The sequence below is a fragment of the Podarcis vaucheri genome (assembly GCF_965113315.1).
Source record: "Podarcis vaucheri genome assembly, chromosome: 13".
NCBI lineage: Eukaryota > Metazoa > Chordata > Lepidosauria > Squamata > Lacertidae > Podarcis > Podarcis vaucheri.
The window spans coordinates 15,691,823-15,713,421 of NC_138751.1; the positions used below are offsets into that span (position 1 = coordinate 15,691,823).

At 50.1% G+C, this 21,599-nt stretch overlaps 1 protein-coding gene across 3 annotated transcripts in view; it reads left to right on the forward strand.

Moving 5' to 3' along the window:
• The window catches only part of FBXL19 (F-box and leucine rich repeat protein 19), a 33,945-nt gene extending 15,287 nt beyond the window's left edge, over positions 1 to 18,658 (forward strand). For all 3 annotated transcript variants that reach the window (XM_082196175.1, XM_082196177.1, XM_082196176.1), the window contains 6 exons: positions 503 to 643; positions 3,387 to 4,111; positions 7,892 to 8,055; positions 11,077 to 11,238; positions 11,953 to 12,171; positions 13,708 to 18,658. In XM_082196175.1, coding sequence (XP_082052301.1) covers positions 503 to 643; positions 3,387 to 4,111; positions 7,892 to 8,055; positions 11,077 to 11,238; positions 11,953 to 12,171; positions 13,708 to 13,931 — 1,635 coding nt within the window. In that variant the 3' untranslated portion in view covers positions 13,932 to 18,658. The remainder of the gene's footprint in view (positions 1 to 502; positions 644 to 3,386; positions 4,112 to 7,891; positions 8,056 to 11,076; positions 11,239 to 11,952; positions 12,172 to 13,707) is intronic.
• The last annotated feature ends 2,941 nt before the right edge of the window (positions 18,659 to 21,599 follow it).

The window sequence follows — 21,599 nt, forward strand, 5'->3', positions numbered from 1 at the left end:
TGCACTAACTGGCAGCGGTGCTTTCTAGGATTCGAGGCAGGGAGTATCTCCCAGTCTTACTGGGAGAAGTTGGGACTTGCTGCATGCTAAGCAGATGTCTGACTGCTCCGCTTTAGCTCATCTGCTTCCTGGTCTCAAAAACACCCCCAGCGAAGAAGAGTCCACCCCCACCTCCTGGGGCAGTTGTCTTTCTGCTTTCAAACAGCTTGTGCTGTTCAGGAAGTTTCTCCTAACATTTAGCTACAATCAGCTTCCCTGACGTTTCCTTCTCCGTCCTCTAGAGTGGCAGAGGCCGAGCCATCTCCCAGGCCCCAGTCCCATTCATATAAACCCAGGGGGCTGCTGTTGTCAGATTCCAAATGGAGGTTCACACAATTCAGGGCACGTTTTTCTCAAGTTGCTTGCATGTCCTAAGACGCATCTCTCTCTCTCTAGCTCACTTGAACTTTTGTGTGTGTGTCTTTCTCTCTCTCTCTCTCTTCTCTGCACCTTTCCTTTCCAGGCCACTGAGCAGCAGCCCGATGGGAACAAGTTGCAATCCATGCAGACCTGGAGCCGCATGGGCAGCGGGGACTTTGAGGTGAAGGGCACCATCTCCCACCCCTCCATCCACTTGAATCAGATCACCGCCAGCGACTTAGAGGTGAGAGGTGGGGTTTAGCTGGGGCGTCTGTGAGTGGCTGGCAGCCTTCAGGCACGTAGGAAGAGCCTTGCCCAATCAGACGTAGGGGAGGCCTTTTGGGAGGCCCGAAAAACATGGATGTGAAGACAGTGGGTTTCTGCAATGCCTGGTACCGAGAGAGGCATCCGGCAGAAGCAGTTTCATATGGTGAAAGGAGAAGAACAAGTCCTTGGTTCTGGCTGAGGCAGTAGATAGGAGGTAGCTGGGCAGCAGCAGCCTTCTCCTGTTTCAAGGCTGAATTTTATTTGTTTATTCTATCCCACCTTTTCCCATGGAAACAGGCGGCAGCAATACGTGGCTCGTCTCCGTTTTTGATCCCCGCTGCAGCCCTTTGACGTAGATTAGGCTGAGAGACGGCACCGTTCCCAAGGTCATCCAGTGAGCTTCAGGGCTGAGCAGGGACCCTTTTCTTTTTTTTCCATACAAAATATGTTCTCGCTGAGCTACAATCCCACAAAGGGGGGGGGGGGGAACGCCTTCAGGAAAAGTGGGCTGGGATTCTCTGCTAAGCACATTCCCAGTTTATTCATTGCCTTCATTGGTCTCTCATCCAGGCACTGGCCAGAGCAGGACATGCTGAGCTCCCCAGGTGCCTTCACACTGTAGTCTGATGCTGTCACTAAGTGGCCACTCCCCCCCCCAATTCTTGCTGGTCCAGCTGGCTTCAGGGGCGCCCCAAGTGATGCATCCTTTTCATGTGCGTCGCCAGCAATCCCACAGACTGCGGCAACGGCTGCCAACTTGGGAGGCTTTAAAAGGGGGTTAGTGGAATGGATGGAGGATGAGGCTCTGGAATCGGAGGCAGTATGCCTTTGAATACCAGTCGTTGGGGATCAGGAATGAGAGAGTTGCCCTGCTCATAGAGTCATCTGGTTTGTCAGTGTGAGAACAGAACGCTGTGGTGTGATTGATCTGGTCCAGAAGGACCGCGCTTGTGTTCCCTTTGGCCACTAGGTGGGGCTGCAATCATATGACAGGGAATATTATACCACCTGACCATTTGGGGAGGGGGGTATCCTGCGAACTGACAGCTCCACAGCGGCACCCTCCTAGCGAGATGTCAAATATGCATAAGTGAAGAGCACTGAGATACAGCTGCGAATACAGGCATTTTCGATTTTCACAAACGTGACGTGGTTACTTGATCCTTTACAACTATTTGATTTATAACCTGTCCATCTCAAAGCCACAAGGCAGGTAATGTCATATTGAAAACACTAAAACGCTCCTTAAAAAAATTACTGACCCTTAACATCAATGGCTTTTGGTTTTTCCAAACTTTCCCGCTTTGTCCAGAAGATGCCCCAACTTGGGCTTTGGTGAGTCTCCAGGCAATTTTGTTGATTAAAAAACAACCACATTTCTGTCTTGTCTTCCAGCAACAAGGTTCGCCAAAGTGCCCTGCAAGCAACTGTTTGAAACAGTTCCGTTACAGAAACATTCCAAAGCAGGGCATGGCAGAAAAGTAGCATCCAGTCAAAAACTGCTAAATGCTTGGTCAGAGATGCTGCTAGGGCAGCAAAGTAGATTCCTTGCCCACCCCCATGGTTAGATTTGTGGAGAAAGTGGTATCAGCCTCCTGTCTGAAAGGGGGGGGGGTGCAGCTGGACCTGGAGTTTTGTCTAGAGACCTTAAATGATCACCCACCACTGTGGGTGCATTCCCCATCATCTAATCTGGACGTTACGAAGGCAGCCGGATGGCTTGCTCTCCGTTGATCTTGGGAGGTGGTTGGGGGTTGCTTTATTCAGTCCGCTTGCATCCCACCTTGTCTTCTGCTGTGGAATTCCAAGCAGACTATACGTGGGAGCCCTGAGCCCAGGCTGTGCCTCTTGAGCATTGAGAGTTGCATTTCACATATATCTAGGGTAGCAGGATGCTGGGATCTTCCCTCCTGGCAAGAATCTGTTGTTTTGAAACGAGTATGTCAACCCTACCATTGGTAAGCGCCAGGTCTGGATTGACCGTAAAGCAAAATAAGCACATGCTTAGGACGTTAAGGGAAGGGGGGGGGGCACCACAGGAATTTTCCATTGCTGGATTTACCATGGGCCAGCAATTCCACTTTTCAGTTCACAAATTCTGACACAAAAATCTATCTACGTTAATTCAGCTGTAAGATAGTAATTAAATTGTGTGTTTCATGGAATAAAGTGGAAGTGTACAAAATTTTCCATCTTACTGTATGTTTTATTTCATTTCAAACAATAACAATTTATTACACGGTTTCAATTTTGAATTAGATATATATGGGGGTACCAAAATCTTTTAAAGTGCTTAGCTTTAGGGCCTCTAAAGGTCTTAACCCAGTCCTGGTAAACACCCTCTGGAAGGGAGATCCTAGAATCATAGAATTGGAAGGGACCACGAGGGTCATTTAGTCCAACCCCCTGCGATGCAGGAATCTTTTGCCCAACATGGGGCTTGAACCCCTAATCCTGAGATCAAGAGTCTCATACCAACTGAGCTATCCCAGCTTCTTTTTCAAGACAACGTGATGAAAAGATCCAGGCAGGGTGGGATCGTGGTGCCCTCCAGAGAGTGGATTCCCAAGACACATCTGCCCCCAGCCAGCATGACCAATGGTCAGGGATGATGGGAGTTGTAGTCCTGCAAACAGGGAGGGTCCCCGGATGAAAGCCAAACCGAGCTAGCAACCCAGGGCACAAACTCTCTTGACTACCGGTCTTTCCTTTTCCTCCAGAAGCCGAAGGGTCCTCCGGGCCCCCTGGAGCCCTCCACGCAATCGGACAAGTCCCACCAGCGGGAAAAGCTGGAGCGCTTCAAGCAGATGTGCCAGATGTTGGAGCGGGTGAAGAACAGCAGCAGCTCGAGCTCCAGTTCGGACTCTGACTCCGACACGGACTCTCGGGGCTCGGACGGCTCCAGCGGGGGGGTGTCGAGCCGAGCCGCCTCCCCAGCCACCCGTTCCCAGCGCCTGGCCGCCCTGGGCTTCAGCGCCAGCGAGGACGACGAGGAAGAGGACGAGGAGGAAGAGGAGGAGGCGTCGGAGGGTGGGCGGCGCAACGGCAGCTCGGAGACGGCACGCAACGGCAAGCAGCCGAAAGCTCGGGGGAACTCTCAGGAGAAAGAGAACAATCACCGCCCGACCAGCCGGGGCAGCGAGCGGGCCAAGCAGCAGGCGGGCGGGCGCAAGGCAGGCCGGCCCGCCGGGCAGACGGGCCTGCGCATGGTGGCGCGGACTCAGTTCCTCAACTGGCCCCTGGTGCCCTCGCCGCCCAAGCCTCTGCTGCAGCTGGAGCGGCACGTGGTGCGTCCGCCGCCCGACAGCCCCGAGCCCGACTCCCTGCCTTTGGACAGCGGATCCGATCATATCATGCAGCGGGACGTTTGGTTGGCCGTCTTTCAATACCTCAGCTATCGGGAGCTGTGCGTCTGCATGAGGGTGTGCCGGACATGGAGCCGTTGGTGAGTGCCAGGCTGGCCGGGGGCTTGCCTGGAGGAGCAGCGCGGGGAGTGCCAGAGAGGTCCTGGGGTGGGGGAGCAGGTTTTAGGTCACACTCGTACAGCTGCTTCTGCGTTCCCTGAACTGCCTGGAGCCATATTGTTTGGCAGATCCAGGTTGGGGGACTGGGCCTATTCAGCAGCTGCGTAACCTGCGAATGGAGATGACGGGGAGACAGGAGTGCGAATGCCACAAGCGCTGATGGTGACACCGACGATCTCAGGATGGGGACTAGAGCTGGGCGATAATCTGGTTTTCAACATTGTGATGTATCACCAGCGCAACATCACAATATGCTGATATATCATGATGTCTGAAATAAGGATGTAGAGATGTTGGCTGACTTCACGGTTTTTCCTGCATTGTGATTTTTGCCGGCGCCTGCTCTTGTGATTCTTGTGGGTTGAGCCAGCAGAGATAACAGGGGGTGCAGAAATCAAGAGACTCGTTGGCTGGCTTCACGGTTTCCCCTGCATTGTGATTTTTTGCATAGCACACATACATGCATAACATGCTTTGTGATATATTGCCAGTTCAAAAGTTACGAATCGGATATCACGATACGACTTCAAAACCGGTTTTGGATGATGTATCGCTATATCGCCCAGCCCTAATGGGGACTGCTGTGTCTGGAGGGAAGACTGGTCTGCGTTAGGGAGCCTTGTAATGTTCTGATGGAGATTTTCTGCCTGAGCTCATGCGTGGGATTTCTCTTGGCGAGAGCTGCCCATGCCAGGAATGGGGGGCTTATTTCTCCTTGCACTGAGCTGTGCATGGCACGGGAATGAACCAAGGGGGGCTCTCAGGGCCGCTATATTGGAGATGTCCCTTTCTCGAAATCCTGGACAGCTGCTGCCAGTTAGTGTTGCCAGCACTGAACTAGATAAGCGCAGTAGTCTGACTTTATAGCAGGCAGGTTCCCAGCCTCTTCACATGTGTGCTCCTTGTTCCTGGGTTACGCTCGCTATTTCTCTTTATTTGCTCAGTATCTTAAGGAGCTCTAATGTTCAAGGATCTCAGGGTGGCTGGTGTCATTTCTCTTCCTCCCTCTACTGTCACCCTCACGAGAGCGACCGGGTCAAGGTCAGTTATGACCCAGGATCTCGCTGGTCTCAAGGAATGCTGGGAAGTCCTCTCCCCCTAGATAGGCAGAGCGTCCTTGCTGGACATGGTGCTTTCGAGCAGTTTCCACCAGCCTGGGCATGCTTTGTAAAAGCAAGGCAAGCAGCAAAAGATGAGCTTGATCTTTGGAAGTTTCAACTGTGGGAAGGAAGAGGCCAAGGTCAATGAGACAGAAATCAGAACAAACGCAGTGATACGCCCTTGAGGTTTCTCTGTACGTGATAATGAAGGCTTCAGGGGTTTAAGAAATTACCTTATCCTTCTGCTTTCAAGCCCTATTCATCTTCAAGGTTTCTACGCATATCTATGTCAACAATCTTCTTATTATTATCATCCATTTTTGGCAAAGCAAGTAGTAAGAAACAGGAGTCAGGGGTGGGGAAGGCAGAACAGTCTTGCACAGGAGGGGTTCAAAACTCAATCACCAAGGACAGTTGCCATGTTCCCCCCTGTGCTTGCCATCTTAGCCTGCTTTGGTGTCATTTGCCAGCAGTGTCTTGCCATGTGGATTGGTGGCAGGGAGGTGTTTTCTTCATGCCATTACAGAAAATTCCCACTGTCTTGCAGGTCGTCCTGTGCGCAGGCAAATGGAGCGGCTCCTTCTACGTGGCAGACCTCTTCTGTCTGAACATGGGGTCTTAAGCTATGTAGCTGTCAGAACCTAAAAGTGGGCTTAAAAAACCCCAGAACACTTCCTTTTTTTAAAAAAACAACTTCCGCTTTGCTAGTTTCACTTTCCGATGGGCAGGAAACAGCTTCCCATGCCCAGCCCATGCAAAACGTATCAGGGCTATGGGGATAGAGGAAAAGGGGTGGGAGCATTCATTTGTATATTCATTGCCTAATGTGATGCTCCATTTTGACTTCTCAAGAGTCATGTTGGCATAACTTAGGGTTGCAGCTTGTCCTTGGCATGCGGAGGGTCCAATGTTGAACTCCCAGCATCTCTAGTTAAAAGGATATCTAGCAACCAGGTTTGGGAATCACGCCTTTTGGAGACTTTGGGTTTAAGACAGAAAGAAAGAAATATTAGCAAAGATATCCAGAAATTAAACACTGCAGAGGGGAAGTTTGTATTGGGGAGGTCCAGCTATCCTTCTGGAAAGCTAGTCTGCCATTTCTGATGGTTCTCATTGAGGAGCTCCATCTCTCCTGGCAACTGCTGGGTCGAACTGCAACCTTTGATCAATTCAGGGTTGATTGATTACAGACCAGTACAGACACTTCCATTTAACTGAGCAACACATAATTTTTAAAAAGTTTTTTCTTAATGCAGTTATAAAAGCGACAAGTGGCAGATGCAATATTCACTCTCACTCTAGGCAGGAGTGGGAAGGCTGTTTTTGCACAGTGTTTGTTGTGAGAGATGTGTTCACCATCAAAGACCAATGGAAGGATGCCTTTCCCCCTCCAGAACTGTTTTTTCCCCCTTCTCGTTGTTGCATGCAGATGTAGGCAATTGACTTGATATGACGGGTCATTTAAAAACTCATTGGATTGACTTAAGAATTTTTTTTAATTGTGCGGCAGTCCTGCTTCTGAGACACAGTTTGGAAGCAAATGAATGAAAACTTTAGCTCAGGAATGAAGACCCTGTGACCTTCCACATATCTTGTGAATGAACCCCACCCCACACCCTTAATAGCCTGCAGTGGGTTTTTACCAGCCAGCTAAGAGGCTGGTCTCTTGTGTTTCCATGCTGGACGCAGAAGAGGAAAACCCCTTTCTTCACAGCCAATGCACAAAAGCAGGATAGTAGCCTTAAATTACCTCTACCAAACAGGATGGCAGAGCTGAGAGAGAGAGGGGCTTCTCTTCCTTCGCACAGGACAGAAACCCAAACGTCCTTGGGAAGGAAGGGATTGATTTGCCTCTCCACCTCCACCAGCCCACTGAATTTTTGGTCGCCTGTGGCTACTAGCCAAGTTAGGATCTGTGTTTGTCTGAATGTCAGTTTGCTGGGAATCCCAATTGAGAAGAGTTGCTGTGGCACTCGGGTCCTGCCTGCCACCTTCCTGTAGGCACCTGCTTGGCCGCTGTGAGAGCAGAGTGCTGGACTTGGGCCTGATGCAGCAGGACTCCTCCTACATTAAGTACAATCCCGGATGCGGGTGGCGCTGTGGTCTAAACCACTAAGCCTCTTGGGCTTGCCCATCAGGTCGGCAGTTTAAATCCCTGTGATTGGGTGAGCTCCCGTTGCTCTGCCCCAGCTTCTGGCAACCTAGCATTTCGAAAGCATACCAGTGCAAGTAGATAAATAGGTACCATTGCGGTGGAAAGGTAAACAGCGTTTCCGTGCACTCTGGTTTCCGTCATGGTGTTCCGTTGAGCTAGATTCAGTTTAGTCATGCTGGCCACAGGACCCGGAAAGCTGTCTACGGACAAACACTGGCTCCCTCGGCCTGAAAGCGAGATGAGCGCCACAACCCCATAGTCGCCTTTGACTGGTCTTAACAGGCCAGGGGTCCTTTACCTTTTTATATATATACAATCCTGGATCAACCCACCAATTCTAAACCTTTTAGCCCTGTTAATGAACGATTGCACACAGATGTGTTTTTGCACCCCCGCCATCTCCTGGGCTGAGCTCTCCCCTTCTGCCGCTCTTCCCCTCGCCCCAGGTGCTGTGACAAGCGGCTATGGACGCACATTGACCTGAGCCGTCGGAAATCCATCACTCCCTCCATGCTGAGCGGCATCATCCGCCGGCAGCCGGCCAGCCTTGACCTTAGCTGGACCAACATCTCCAAGAAGCAGCTAATGTGGCTTCTCAACAGGTTGCAAGGTATTGTGGGTGTTTTGTGGGGTGTGTGGGGTGTGTGGAGGAGCACTTACACCCCCTTTGCTAATTAAAAGTCTGAAGGTGGCGCACAATGATTTAAAGTTAGGCAGTGGTTTCTAGTGAGCGGCAAAAGTGGCTATATGAGCACACCGCCCAGTTGCAATGCTGCTGCTGGATCTCTGGGCCATGGCAGGTCTTGGCGGAAATCACCCCAGCCTGCAAACACCTGATGTAGCAGCTGGATGTTGTGGCTCAGAGGGAGCGTCTCTTTCAGCTTCTGTTTCCCAGCAGCCAGAGGCTCTGGAAGGAGCAAAAGGGCTTACAGACCTACACACCCCGCCCTGGTCTTCAGATATTCCAGTTACTGTTGTTATCTGAATAAGTATCTCAGTTGGTTAGAGTGTGGTGCTGATAACGCCAAGGTTGCAGGTTCGAACCCCATAAGGGACAGCTGCATATTCCTGTATTGCAAGGAGCTGGACAAGATGATCCTCCGGGTCCCTTCCAACTCTATGATTCCATGATGATTATTTATTAAATAATTGCAAGGAACCAGGCAGAGGGGCTTCTCAGTAGTGGTGCCCGCCCTGTGGAATGCCCTCCCGTCAGATGTCAAGGGAAAAAACAACTACCTGACTTTTAGAAGACATCTGAAGGCAGCCCTGTTTAGGGAAGTTTTTAATGTTTGATGTTTTATTGTGTTTTTAATATTCTGTTGGGAGCCACCCCAAGTGGCTGGGGAAACCCAGCCAAATGGGCAGGGTATAACTAACTAACTAACTAACTAAATCCCAGGGCAGTTCACACACACACACACACACACACACACACACACACAACATACAAAATGAGAACAGGAAATACATAATACATAAACAAAAACAAACCAATAACACCCCCCTCCCACAAGCACATTTAAAAGGCCATAGAATGTTTGGTCAGCCAAAGGCCTGATTATAAAGAAAAGATTTTGCCTGGCACCTAAAAGGCAAGGCAAACTTCCCTGGGAAGAGCATTCCGCAAATGGGGAGCTACCACAGAAAAGGCCCGTTCTCGTGTTGCCACCCTCCGGACCTCTCATGTAGGGGACACACAAAGAAGTGGCTCCCTGTCGCTAACTATCTGGGCCTCAGCAAAGTCATTGAGAAAATAAGCCCAGCCAGAAGTAGACTGGAGTTGTCAGGGTTTGGCATATGGCTTTCAGGACTGAGTAGTAAAGAAGTTTTTGGGGCCTTGTTTGTTAGGAGGTGGGAGATAATTGGCTAAAGGGAATGTCTGGTGTCCAGAAGGGGGACTGTGCCTAGGCTGTACCACCTTATTTTACTTCTTTAAGGCATTTGCATCCTGTTGTACAGCACAGAGAGGCTTTCAAGGCACCTTACAAAAATTATCACAGTCAAAATGATAGCCGTGTTTGGTATCGGGATCCGAAACGTCCCCATGGCGACAGGGTTGTCCAGGTGGCATTTCCTGCCTTCGGCCTTGGTTTCCTTGGCGATGTCTTGGGAGGGCGGCCTGATTGATTCAGGGGCAGACACTTCCGAGAGAGGCGGGACCTCACTTTATGGAGTGGTCCCTCCCCATGCAATCCTTCTGCATGGAAAACCTGTGTGGTCATGAAATGGGGATGAAAAGAAGATAAGAAGTGAGTGGGGATGTTTTGGAGATTATATATATATATATATATATATATATATATATATATATAGTGTGTGTGTGTGTGTGTGTGTGTGTGTATACCGTATTTTTTGCACCATAACACTCACTTTTTTCCTCCTAAAAAGTAAGGGGAAATGTCTGTGCGTGTTATGGAGGGAATGCCTACGGGTGGCATGCCTATGGATTTTCCTCCTCTAAAAACTACGTGCGTGTTATGGTCGGGTGCGTGTTATAGAGCGAAAAATACGGTGTGTGTGTATATATATATATATATATATATATATATATATATATATGCAGGTTTTGGTGTCTTCGGGTGTCTTCCCGTGTAAGAGTCGGGGTGTCTGTGCGACGTTTCGACGAGGTCTCACTCGTCATCTTCAGGCTGGTGCTTTCGGCTTCTTGTTACTGGAACAGAGTTCTGTTCTGTTCCAGTAACAAGAAGCCGAAAGCACCAGCCTGAAGATGACGAGTGAGACCTCGTCGAAACGTCGCACAGACACCCCGACTCTTACACGGGAAGACACCCGAAGACACCAAAACCTGCATTCCTGTACCCGTGAAAATCTACGAAAGCATATATATATATATATATATATATGAAAAACTGCATGACCAGGAAAGGGGTTCCCTCTTAATCCTCTTCTTGACACCTTCATGCCCCCCCAAATGTACTTTGTTTTGAGCAAAAGCACCCATTGGATGGGGTGGGGGGAGTCCCCACACCCTGGAATGAACCATGGTGTCAAATCCCTGGGTTTTTTTAAATTATTTTTTAAAGAGCAAGTTTCTAGCATTTGAAGAACCTGCGATACAAGGCAAAATATTTCCCTGCTTTTTCAAAATGAGAAATGAGCCTGCTTCCTCTTTCAGCATTTTACTTTGCAAACAGGCGCCCCAGGAAGAAAAAAATTCTGCTTCTGGAGAGGAGCATTGAATCAGGAGAGCCAACCCTCTCCCCCCACACTCTGAGTCTCACATGGAACAGCCCAGCCACAGGTGTCCCGCTTCAGTGAGCCACTCTGCCTTGAAGCAGGAGGTGGTTTGGTTGGGTGGGCAGCAGGTGGAGGAGATGGGGAGCCAGGGTCACGACCCAGGAGCAATTCCATACACAGGTGCAAGTCTCCTACGCTCTAGCCTCTGCTCTCTGGGTGCGCAGAAGTCAGTGCCCCCCCCCCCAGTCCTTTGCCCTCCAGGCTTCCTGCCCTCTTGACAGTGGGTGCGAGGGTATATTTTTTTAGTGGGGGGAGACCCTGAGCTGCGAGGCAGCACTCGTCACTTCTCAATGGAAGTGGGGGCAGGACCAGCTGGAGGTGCGGAGGAGAACCTCAGTGACAAAGTGTTATCTCCTCATATCCCCCCCAGGCCTCAAGGAACTCATCCTGACAGGCTGCTCTTGGTGCTCCGTGTCGGCGCTCAGCACAGCCAACTTCCCCTCCCTGCGGCTCCTGGATTTGCGTTGGATTGAGGACGTCAAGGACTCTCACCTCCGCGAACTGCTGTTGCCTGCCCCGGATTCCAAGCCGGGTAAAACGGGGCGCGCCGTGGGGCGGGGTGGAGAGGCCCTTTGGGGAAGGGCCTGCAGCAGACTCCTTTCTTTCATCAAACTGCAGGCATAAAATAATGGATTGTGTTCCGTGCTCTCCCTGCAAAATTATCCCAGGACATTAGACATCATTAACTATATATTACTGACCTGCACCTTTCAAACAATTGCTTAAAATTTGCAACCAATCATGTTCCATCCTGATTAGTTTTTTAGGTACCAGAGAATTTTTTCTTTCATGCCGTATAGACAACAGTCCTAGCTAGCTTCCTCTGGAAATACTTGCTAAGAGAAGGGGATTTGTCTGTACTTAAGGTGATCCGTAAAAGTGGGCACCTTGCTCATCAACCTGGAATCTTATTTCTTTATTTTTTAAAAATAAATGTCTAATGTGCCTTGTTTCTGGGGGGTAGGTGCTTCTGTTTCAGGGGCAGCCAAGGCGACGCCCTCTCGAAACTGGACTACAACTCCCATCAACCCTTGCCATTGGCTCAGCCAGCTGGAACCGATGGGAGTTGGAGTGCAGCAGCTTCCGGAGGGCTTCCTCTTACACAAAATCTGCAAATGCCGTTGGACAAACCTCAAACTGCCACCCTTTAACAGCAGCTTGAACCGGCCGCCTCCGAAAGGGGTTGCGCCCTCTGGCCCGGCTGCCCTGCCTAACTCGTCTGCTTCCTTCCCCCTGCGACCGCCAGGCCAGACCGACAGTCGGGGTCGGCTCCAGAATGTTTCTGAGCTGCGGCTCTCTGGGCTGGACATCACGGACTCCTCGCTGCGCTTGGTGATCCGGCACACGCCCCAGCTTGCCAAACTGGACCTGAGCCACTGCAACCACGTGGGCGACCAGTCTGTTAACCTGCTGACTGCTGCTAACTCCCCACTCCGAGAGACCCTTGCCGAGCTCAACCTCGCCGGTGAGTGTTGGGGATTTCCTTCCTCTCCCCGAATGCCGTTCCTCAATCTTCTCTCTTACCAATTTTGGTTTGTCGCATTTCTATTCCACCTTTCCTCCAAAGAGCTCAAGGTGGCAAATGTGGTTCTCCCCCAGCCCATTTTGATTCTCACAACAGCTCTGTGAGGCTGGTTAGGTTTTTGGTTTTTGGATTTGATATCCCGCTTTATCACTACCCGAAGGAGTCTCAAAGCGGCTAACAAGCTCCTTTCCCTTCCTCCCCCACAACAAACACTCTGTGAGGTGAGTGAGGCTGAGAAACTTCAGAGAAGTGTGACTAGCCCAAGGTCACCCAGCAGCTGCATGTGGAGGAGTGGGGAATCGAACCTGGTTCACCAGATTACGAGTCCACCGCTCTTAACCACTACACCACATTGGTTGACTGTCATAAGGTCAGCTTTGTTGGTGGGTGGGGATTTGAACCCCGGTCTCACCCAGGCCATAGTCTGACACTCACTACACCATGTTGACTCTCTCCTGGTTGCTCCTGGTACCAATCCTTTCCTGCTCTTTAGGCAAGTCTTATCGTAGATCTACACCACTTAGGACGTCCCTACTGGCTCCTTTTGGGTCTTGTGCTGCCTATGCAAGCCTCAGTCGTCTGCCCCCTTCTTTTTCCCTAGCCAGATCTGAATGTTGCAGGGAATAGGTAAAGGTAAAGGTACCCCTGCCCGTATGGGCCAGTCTTGACAGACTCTAGGGTTGTGCGCTCATCTCACTCTAGAGGCCGGGAGCCGGCGCCGTCCGAAGACACTTCCGGGTCACGTTGCAGGGAATGGTTGTCCTTAAACAACAACAACAACAACACAGATGTAATTTTTATTGTTACCTCCACCTAGTCCCAAGCACAGCCTCAGAACTTCCAAGTGTGGCTCAGAAAAGAGACAAGAACGACTGTTTCTCGTCAGGAGACAACGCAAAGAGCAGCTAGACAACTGTGCAGGGCATATCAGCCTTATAAGTGTGTGCTGGTTTTACAAGTCTTAAACTATCATGGCTCCCAGCCATTCCCCCAAATCCTGGGAATTGTAGTATGTTAATTCTATGCTGAGAATCTAATTAAAGAGATCAGTTCCCATAGTTCCCTTAGCCGATGAAATCACTATTAGGCCTGTTAAATATGTAGTGAAGATGTGCCTTCCACCCTTAGAATAAGTAAACTTAGATATTTCCTATGCATGCCACCTTAAAAAACCCAAAAACTTAAATACCACAGGCATGTTTGGTGGGTCTTTGGCTTGAAAAACTCCATCCCTGAGACCTGATTTTTTGCATCCCCACTTTCAAATTTCCCTGGATTCTAGTGAGCTGCAAATTTAGCCTATGGTTTGTTTCTCCATGCTGAGATAGTAATCTTGCCTTGTTGGAGGGCGCAGGCCCGGTCCCTGTTCCTTTGAGAACGAGCCTGCTTTCCCCAAACTGGGGGGGTTCTGAAGCAAAACCTTTATTCCTGACTTTTGACCTGCCTGTTCTCCCTTTCCCTACCCCCTCTCTGCAGGGTGCAACCGGCTGACGGATCAGTGTCTGCCCCTTTTCCGCCGCTGCCCGCGCCTCTCCCGCATCGACCTGCGCACCTGCCACCACGTCACGCCCGAGGCCTGCGCCCGCTTTGCCGAGGACTCTGTCTCCAACAGCACCTCCGTCCCCCCGGCCCCTGGCTCGGCGCCTCCCGGGCCCCCTTTCCGTTGCCCCGAGGAGAAATTGCTGCTGAAGGACAGCTAATACCCGCCCTGGGGTGGAGGCGCAAGGGAGACTCTGCCTCGCCAGTCGGACAAACCGGACGCGGACTCTGAGAGAACCTTTTTACTTAAAGCCATGCACTGAACCGGAGTGGCGTCTCCACCCCCCTCGACGTGCGCAGCTAAAGAAGAGGGGTGGAGGGTTGTGCTCCCCCCACCCCACCCCACTCCCCACCCCTGCCAGGGTGGGGGTCGGCCGCCTCTTGCTCCACCCCCCCCCTCGTTCCAGGACAGAGCCACGGAGTAAGTGGGGCCTGGGGTAGCCTTGTTGCTTTACAATGCTGGGAAAAGGCGTTTTCCTCCTCCTCCCATCATGCACTGCGTCGTACTCTCTGCCCCCCCCCCAACCCCAACCTGTCTGTGCCGTAGTCGGTACCACGCTCTCTTTCTCTCGGGGTGAGGGGGGTTGACACACAGCCTTGAAATGCTGGCTCAGGAGGAAGGCAGCTTATTTTATGGTGTCAGGTTATTTTTCTCACTCCGGCCCCCTCCCCGATGCATATCTGCACTCCAACCTCCTCCATCCCGCCCCCCACATGCTGCCTTTATGATTTTGAAAGTGCGCGTGCCTGCCTGCCTGCCTGCCTTTCCCCTTCCTCCCCAAGCACTCATTTTTTCAGTGCGGTTTTTACAAAGGGTGGGGCGGGGGAGCCAGGCAGCTGATACTTCGATCCCTCCCGCCCCCCCCTCACTACACACCCACTGAAATTCCGTCCGCCCCACATCCACTGGGAGGGCACAGGCTGTGGGTCGTCACGCATGCGCAGGGGCTGAATGGGCAGGCAGTCTCCCGCGGCCCAAATCTGGACTCCATGTTCCTGGCCCTGCAAGCCAAAACGATAACACCCCCCCTCACATGTGCGCACATGGCAATCCGTACACATGCCGTCTCCGCTGCTGTATTGTTTACACACGCACACACAATCGACATACACACATGTGCACATAAGCTGTGTGTGTGTGGAGAGACTCCCCGAAGAACGTCCGTCCCACAACACTTGCCTCCCCGTCTTTCGTCCCCAGCCGCCCCCCCTCCCCTGTTCACTGGTAGACCGTGCAGAGATTCAGAAGCTTGGGATATCCTTCCCAGAAATGCTTCAGATCCACCTTGTACGTCCCTGTGCGGAAACGCACGTCAGAAGGCCCCAAGGGAGAATGCAAGGCCAAGTGTGACGTGAAACGTCCTGTGTCTCTCAGCGCTACCCCTTGCGCATGCAAGGAGCTTGTGAGGAGGGAGCGCCTTGAAAGTGCCATGGCCCTTCACATGTGCGCAGGCAGGCACAGTGCCTCTTCTGCTGCCCTCAGTCTGCATAGCACAGCTCCTAAGGCCTCCCTCTCGGGACCGTTCCCTACCACGAAGGTAATGTTGGAGGAGCCGCGTTGTGAAATTAACACGGGGAGCATCCTCTCTCCCCCTCCAGACAACTTTGGGGGTGTCGATACCAGGAGCACCATAAAAAGGTGGCCGCTTGCACCAGTACATGTGAACCACGCACCAGTTCTCCACCCTCAACCCCCCCCCCCAAGCACATATACCTGCTAATCCAAACAGCCCTGCCTGCTGCCACCCCCCTTGTGTATTCCTCTTCCATCCCATCCTGGCACCTCCGCCTACCATTCCACTCCAACAGTATTTCCAACTTGCAAGTCATGATCTTTCTTTTCTATCTGCCCCCCCCTTTCTCGGCCAGTAATATGTGTCTGTGTCAGCCCCTGGGGGGGTGGGGGGCAAGCAAGATGAACGGCTTGAGCCTGCTGTCTTGCCTGACCCCCCCTTCTCGGGAGAGGAGATGCCGCTGTCTGCCCTGACCCCCCCCTTCTCTGCCAGCCCCTCCAACCCTTGTCCCACCCCACTTTCCTTCTTTGGTCCATAAGCTTTAATAACCACTTTTAAGGGAGGGAGGGAGAGCAGAGAGCTGTGTTTTCTTTCCCACAGCACCACGCATGTTGGGCTTGGGTAGCCTTGTCTTAATTCTGGTCGCCCTCCTCTCGGCCGCGGAGTTGTCAAACTTGAACACACATGTTTCCCCCCTCCCCACCTCGGTTGCGTTTTCTTCCCACCCCCCCGTGGTCGTTCTTTCCCTTTTCTAAAGAGCGTGGTGGCAGGAGGAGGAGGAGCGGGGGGGGGGGAGGAATACTGTAGAAAAAGGCACGAAAAAGAATGTTCCGGACCGAAGACGTGCCTGTTTGCCGGCCATTTCTTGGCTCCCTTCTGCGGCGGAGGTGGGATTGATGCGGCTAACGGGAGCTCTTCTTCCCTTCCGCCACGCTGGCCCGTCCCGGGAAGGGAAGCTGGTTGCAGCCGTCCAAGGTGCCCAGCTCTGCTCACTGAGCCATTTTTGCTTCTTTAGGTTTCCTCCCAACAGGGATGGGACTCGGCTGGGTTTTGGGAGGGAGAGGTGGTCAGTTGCCAGCGGGGGGCATCATCGCAGGTCACCCGGATTCCCACAGCTGGGGGGGCTCCCTGCTGCCCCCCAACCCAACTTTCTCGTTACAAAGATTTCCCGGAGCCCCTTCTCTTCCTCGGCCCCCTTCCCCTCCACCTCCGCCTGGGTCCTCAGAGGGTGCCGCCATCATATGGGGAGGAAGAGGAGAAATGGCTTGAGGCTGGGTTGGGGGGTGGTTTTTCTTATTTTATTTTATTTTTGGTCAAATCGGTAACCATAACTACTTCTTTTTTGTTGGTTTTTTTTGTTAATATATACTTGAACGTTCATTTATTACTAAAGCATTACTTGAAAAAAAACACGCGCAGCGATAGGTTGTGGAATCGGAGGCGAGGTTTTTGGTGTCTTTTTGTTTTTTTTTAAGGTTCTGTTGGGTGCTTTTATATTGTTTTAAGAAAATTGGTTTTCGTCGTTGCTTTTTTAAAATTTTCATTTGTCCATGGTGGTGTTTCGTTTTTGTTTTGTTTTTTGTTATTACTAAAATCCTTCCCTCTCACTTGATTAGCCAAAGAGGGCCAAGGTATCTTACTTTCTCCCCTTGCCCTGCTCCCTTCTTTTCTGGATATCCCCTTCCCCATAGAAGAATTTCCCTCCTTCCACAGTCGCCTCTTAGAAGCTCCTAAAACAAAAAGAGTATTAAAGATGGTGAGGAGCTGTGGGGAAGGGAGGGGGGCTAGGATACAACAGAGGCAAGTGTGGGGCAAGGAAGGGAGGTCAGTATTGTGCATTTATGGGGGGGGGGAGGGAGAAGATCAAACAGTCCTCTCCCCCCCCCCAGCATCCTCAAAAAACGCTAACTCCCCTTTGGACACAGCATAAATGCGTACTACTTGATTCCAGAGCTCACCCTCCTTGGCGCAAATGAGGCCTGCTCTCGCCACAGCAGCCTTTGCTCTGCTCCTTGTCTCCTCGATCTCAATTCCTCCTCGGACCAAAGGAGACCCGTACACTAAGAAATGGCAGTTTATGGGTCTGGGTTTCACTGTGTGCTTTATGGATTGTGGAGGATGGGGAGAGGCAAAAACACGTCATGTAAAAGGAGTGAGGGGGTCACATTCCCCATGCCATGCGGTGACCCCCCACCCCAACCCCTCGGATTCCCTTGTCCAAACGAGGGGGACGGAGGTGCTGTTTTCGGACATATCGTTTAGGGTTTTTTGTGTTTTTTTGTTTTTTTTTTAAGAAAAGAAAATATTTGTTTTTAATGGATGTTTTAACTAAGAAAAGAAAAATACCTCAGGTTTTAAAAGAAACGGTGAAGAGAGAGAGAGAGAGAGAGAAAAGCGAGAATTATCATCTAAGGGTGCGCTACTATGCTACAGACTGCTGCTTTGGGCGGGGGGGCTGCGGGGGGTGGGAAGTCAGATGAACCCCAGAGGGGGGCAAAAATGCTCCCTTTGGACAGGGAGGGGGGCTGTAGGTGATAAGCCCACCCCTCCGCTCCCCCTTCCCCAACCACCCTTATTTTCTCCCACCCACAATCACTTGAAAGGCAAATGAACATTAATATACAGGCAGCTGTCTCTCAAGCCTAAACGGTTTGCTCCTGGAATGATAGAAGAATATGGGGGATGCATTTGCTAACCCCCCCCCCTGCAAAATGAAACAAAAAACCCTTTCCTCCCACCCCACGGATGTAGCCTCCCACAAAATGTTCCAAGGGATTTGCCCCCCAAGAGGTATAATACGGAACGTTTTCCGGTCACTGGCGTATTGCATACACAAAACCCCTTCCCCCAGTTTAGCGGACCAAAGCTATATTCCAGCTCCTCCTCGTTTCCTTCCCTCCAAGGCGATTTTCTCCATCTTTGGCTACAACTTTGAAACCGCACACACAGCCACGTTTTTTCTCCTCCTCCTCCTCACCTGTATCCACCGAGACAAAGATAAGCCCCAGGGAGGGGAGGTGGAGGGGAGATGGGAGAAAGAAAGAAAAAATGAAAACTTTAAAGAATCCACTTTGAAGCAAGGTGTCTTTCGCAATGTTTGACCTGCACATCTCTGTCCCAGACCCCCCCCCACCCTTTGGGAACTGTTCGGATGCCGGGGAGGGGCGGGCGCGAGACCAGGTTCCAATCTGAATTTCAGGGGTTCTATTATTGTACAATAACTGTTTGCTATATAAACGAAAACTGAAAAAAAATCAAAAAAAGGAAGTATGTTTTGGTCTTAAAAAGCCTGTTTTTCATTATTTTCCCCCTCCCCTGGTTTTATTTTCCTTCCAAAAGAAATGTTGCAAATAAAAAAATGTTGGGGTTTTTAATTAATTTTTTTTATTATTATTATTTTCATTGGGTTCTGTTTTATGGTTTCTGGAAATATTTTTTTATAAACTCTCCTTTTGTTTTTTTTAAAGGTTTTAATTTGTTTTTATTTAGCGTTGGTCTGATAGCCGAGTGTTCTGGGGTTATTTTGGAGGCGGGGGGTTGTCAGTGGAGAGAAGGGGATTTGCATTGTACAGTGTCTTTATTAAGACGGATGCATATCTGACACCTCGAGACGCCATTTTCCAGGACTGAAACTGGCGGCACCTTTCAGCTTTGAATCAGAAACTATTTCATTTTAGAGTGTGTGACTGCGAACTTCGGATGAGCTCACCTGTTGTGTTTCTGTGTGAATTGCTGTTCTGAATGTGCCCCTGCCTGACGGTCAACAGGCCTTTGTCTCTATACCTGCAGCAAAATTAGGTGGTAGAAAGTCTGTACAAGGTGAGATGGGGGGTCGAGGGTAGAAATTCTGAATGCACTCATTATTTTTTTAAAAAAGAATTCTCTGCAGGTAGAAAAACTGGCAGGGAAAGGAACTCCCTTCCTGAGATGCTAGTTCTTTACTTGCAGGGATTGATTTAATGCAAGGAACATTAGAAAAACAGTGGTTCAGTCCATCCGACCACCCCTCTCTTTCTGCATTTGTAGTATGGCACAGAGAGGCTCAAAAAGGCACCCAAGATCCTCCTCATTGTTTCTTTTCCCTTAGTAGATGAATCCTAATTCTGTCTGGTCTGTCCACACCGAGGGTGATTCTGCTCTGGTTCAGTCCCTGGGGAAGCTTCAAAGGGGGAAGGTGCACAGTTCGGACTGTGACTCTTTGAAAGATGCAGTGGGCAGCTTCCGGGGGGCGGGAAGCGTAATTTGGGTTTACAGGTAGTTTAAATTTCCCAAGGTCACCCGCTGATCTTCATGGCTAAGTAGGGATTTGAGCTTGGATCCAGCATTCGAACCCAGTACTGGCCTAGAACCTTTGGGAATTGCAGGCCAATATATCTGGAGGGCAGCAGGGTGATAAAGGTTGCTGTAGCCGCCAAACCACACCAGTTCTTGTTATTTATGTAATCAACTGAGTTATATACCACTTAATGCGAAAACAGGCTTCCACCCGGTATCAAAACCCGCTATAAAAACATAGAAACATCTTTAAAATACACAATAAAGCAATACCATTTGTTTTATTGAAACAGGAGTCTCTGGTCGAGAAATTCCTGTACAAACCTATGATGCATAGGTAAAATCAAACCTATAAAACATGTTTATTTTGCAGACAGGCTTTATTTTGTCATTGAATCACTCACATACATAAATAAAATATTTAAGCATAGGGCCCAAACTGCTGATCAGAATCCCAAAAGGGAAATCCTAATGAAATGATTACTTTTTATTCTTGTAGGCCAGCTAATTTCTTCTACCCACCCCTACGTCTTATCGCAAATGCTGCGTTTGAGACCCCCCCCCCCCTGTTTCCAAAACAGTTTGTTACACAGCTGAAGGGGGAAGGCACTGGTTATGGCTGAGAACAAGGTTTGAACGTTACGGCTGGCACAAAAGAAGAAGGAACTGCAAACACTCCACAAGACCCGGTTCCAATCCCCGATACTTTTGATAAATAGGAAGGAGAAAGTAAGTTGTGTGTGAGCCTGACGGGACCAGGGTTTCGCTCCATCTTTCTTGATGCTGTTCTGCATTATTTTTTAGCCCCCTCAGGTCTCCATAGCTAGGGTTGCCATATTTCAAAAAGTAAAAAACCAGGACGCCCCAAAAGTTGTTAGAGGTTGAGCCGGACATAGGGCAGCCCTACCACAGATGTACTCCAGGGCACAAGACTAGTGTGTGAAGATGGTCTGAAGTCTCTTTGCTCTGACCTGGAAGCTTTTAGCCAGGTACCTTCTTCACCTGACCTGCTCTAAGGCTATTGATGAAAAGAGATTCCTTTTCTCCGCTGAATTCTCTGCAGTTCCGGCTTTCAACCACCGCTGGGCAGTGGCACACAGGGCCAATTTCCCCACATCGATTCCTTCCTTCCACTGGTTTGAATCCTCTCGCTGCTCAATATCCCTTCCCTTCAAGGGGTTTTGTGTGTTACACCCTCGATGGATCTCATTCTGTTCCACGTTTCTTCCCCTTTCATTTTTTTCTCCCCTTTTATTACAGTGGTACCTTGGTTCTCAAACTTAATCCGTTCCAGAAGTCCGTTCCAAAACCAAAGTGTTCCAAAACCAAGGTGCACTTTTCCATAGAAAGTAATGCAAAATGGATTAATCCGTTCCAGACTTAATAAAACAATCCCTAAAACAGCAATTTAACATGAATTTTACTATCTAACGATACCATTGATCCATAAAATGAAAGCAATAAACAATGTACTGCAGTCACACAATCCCATCAGTAGCTGAACTGGGTTCCACGCAATCACAAAAAAAACCAAAAAGAGCCGCAAAAACAAAAACGCAAAATAAATAGCAAAGCCAGACAGACCTCAGCCTAACACTCAAAACGGAACACGTTTGGCTTCCAAAAAAAAGTTTGCAAACCGTGTTCCAAGTTGCTTGAGTACCGAAGTGTTTGAGAACCAAGTTGCCACTGTGTTTGTAAAACTAAAATTGAAAGTTCTCCTTGGCTGTTTGCAAGGGTGTTGAAAATTGCAGCTCTATGAGATGTAAATGACAGTTCCCGTTATTTTAAATGCAATGGCGTGCATGCAGCCTCATGGGTGGACAAATTATTCTGAAGCTGCCGCTGTGTGTGGCCAGCCCATCTGGCGGTCGCCAGGAAAAGTCTGGCCAGTGGTCTGGTCTCCATATCTAGCAGAATTACCACTGCCCAACTTCCCCTTGATGGGATAGTCCATTCAATTGTCTCAATATTTTGACATCTCCTTCTGCCCCACACCCTCCCTTCATTGTGGGGCAGAGATGTAGCATCTCCCAACTG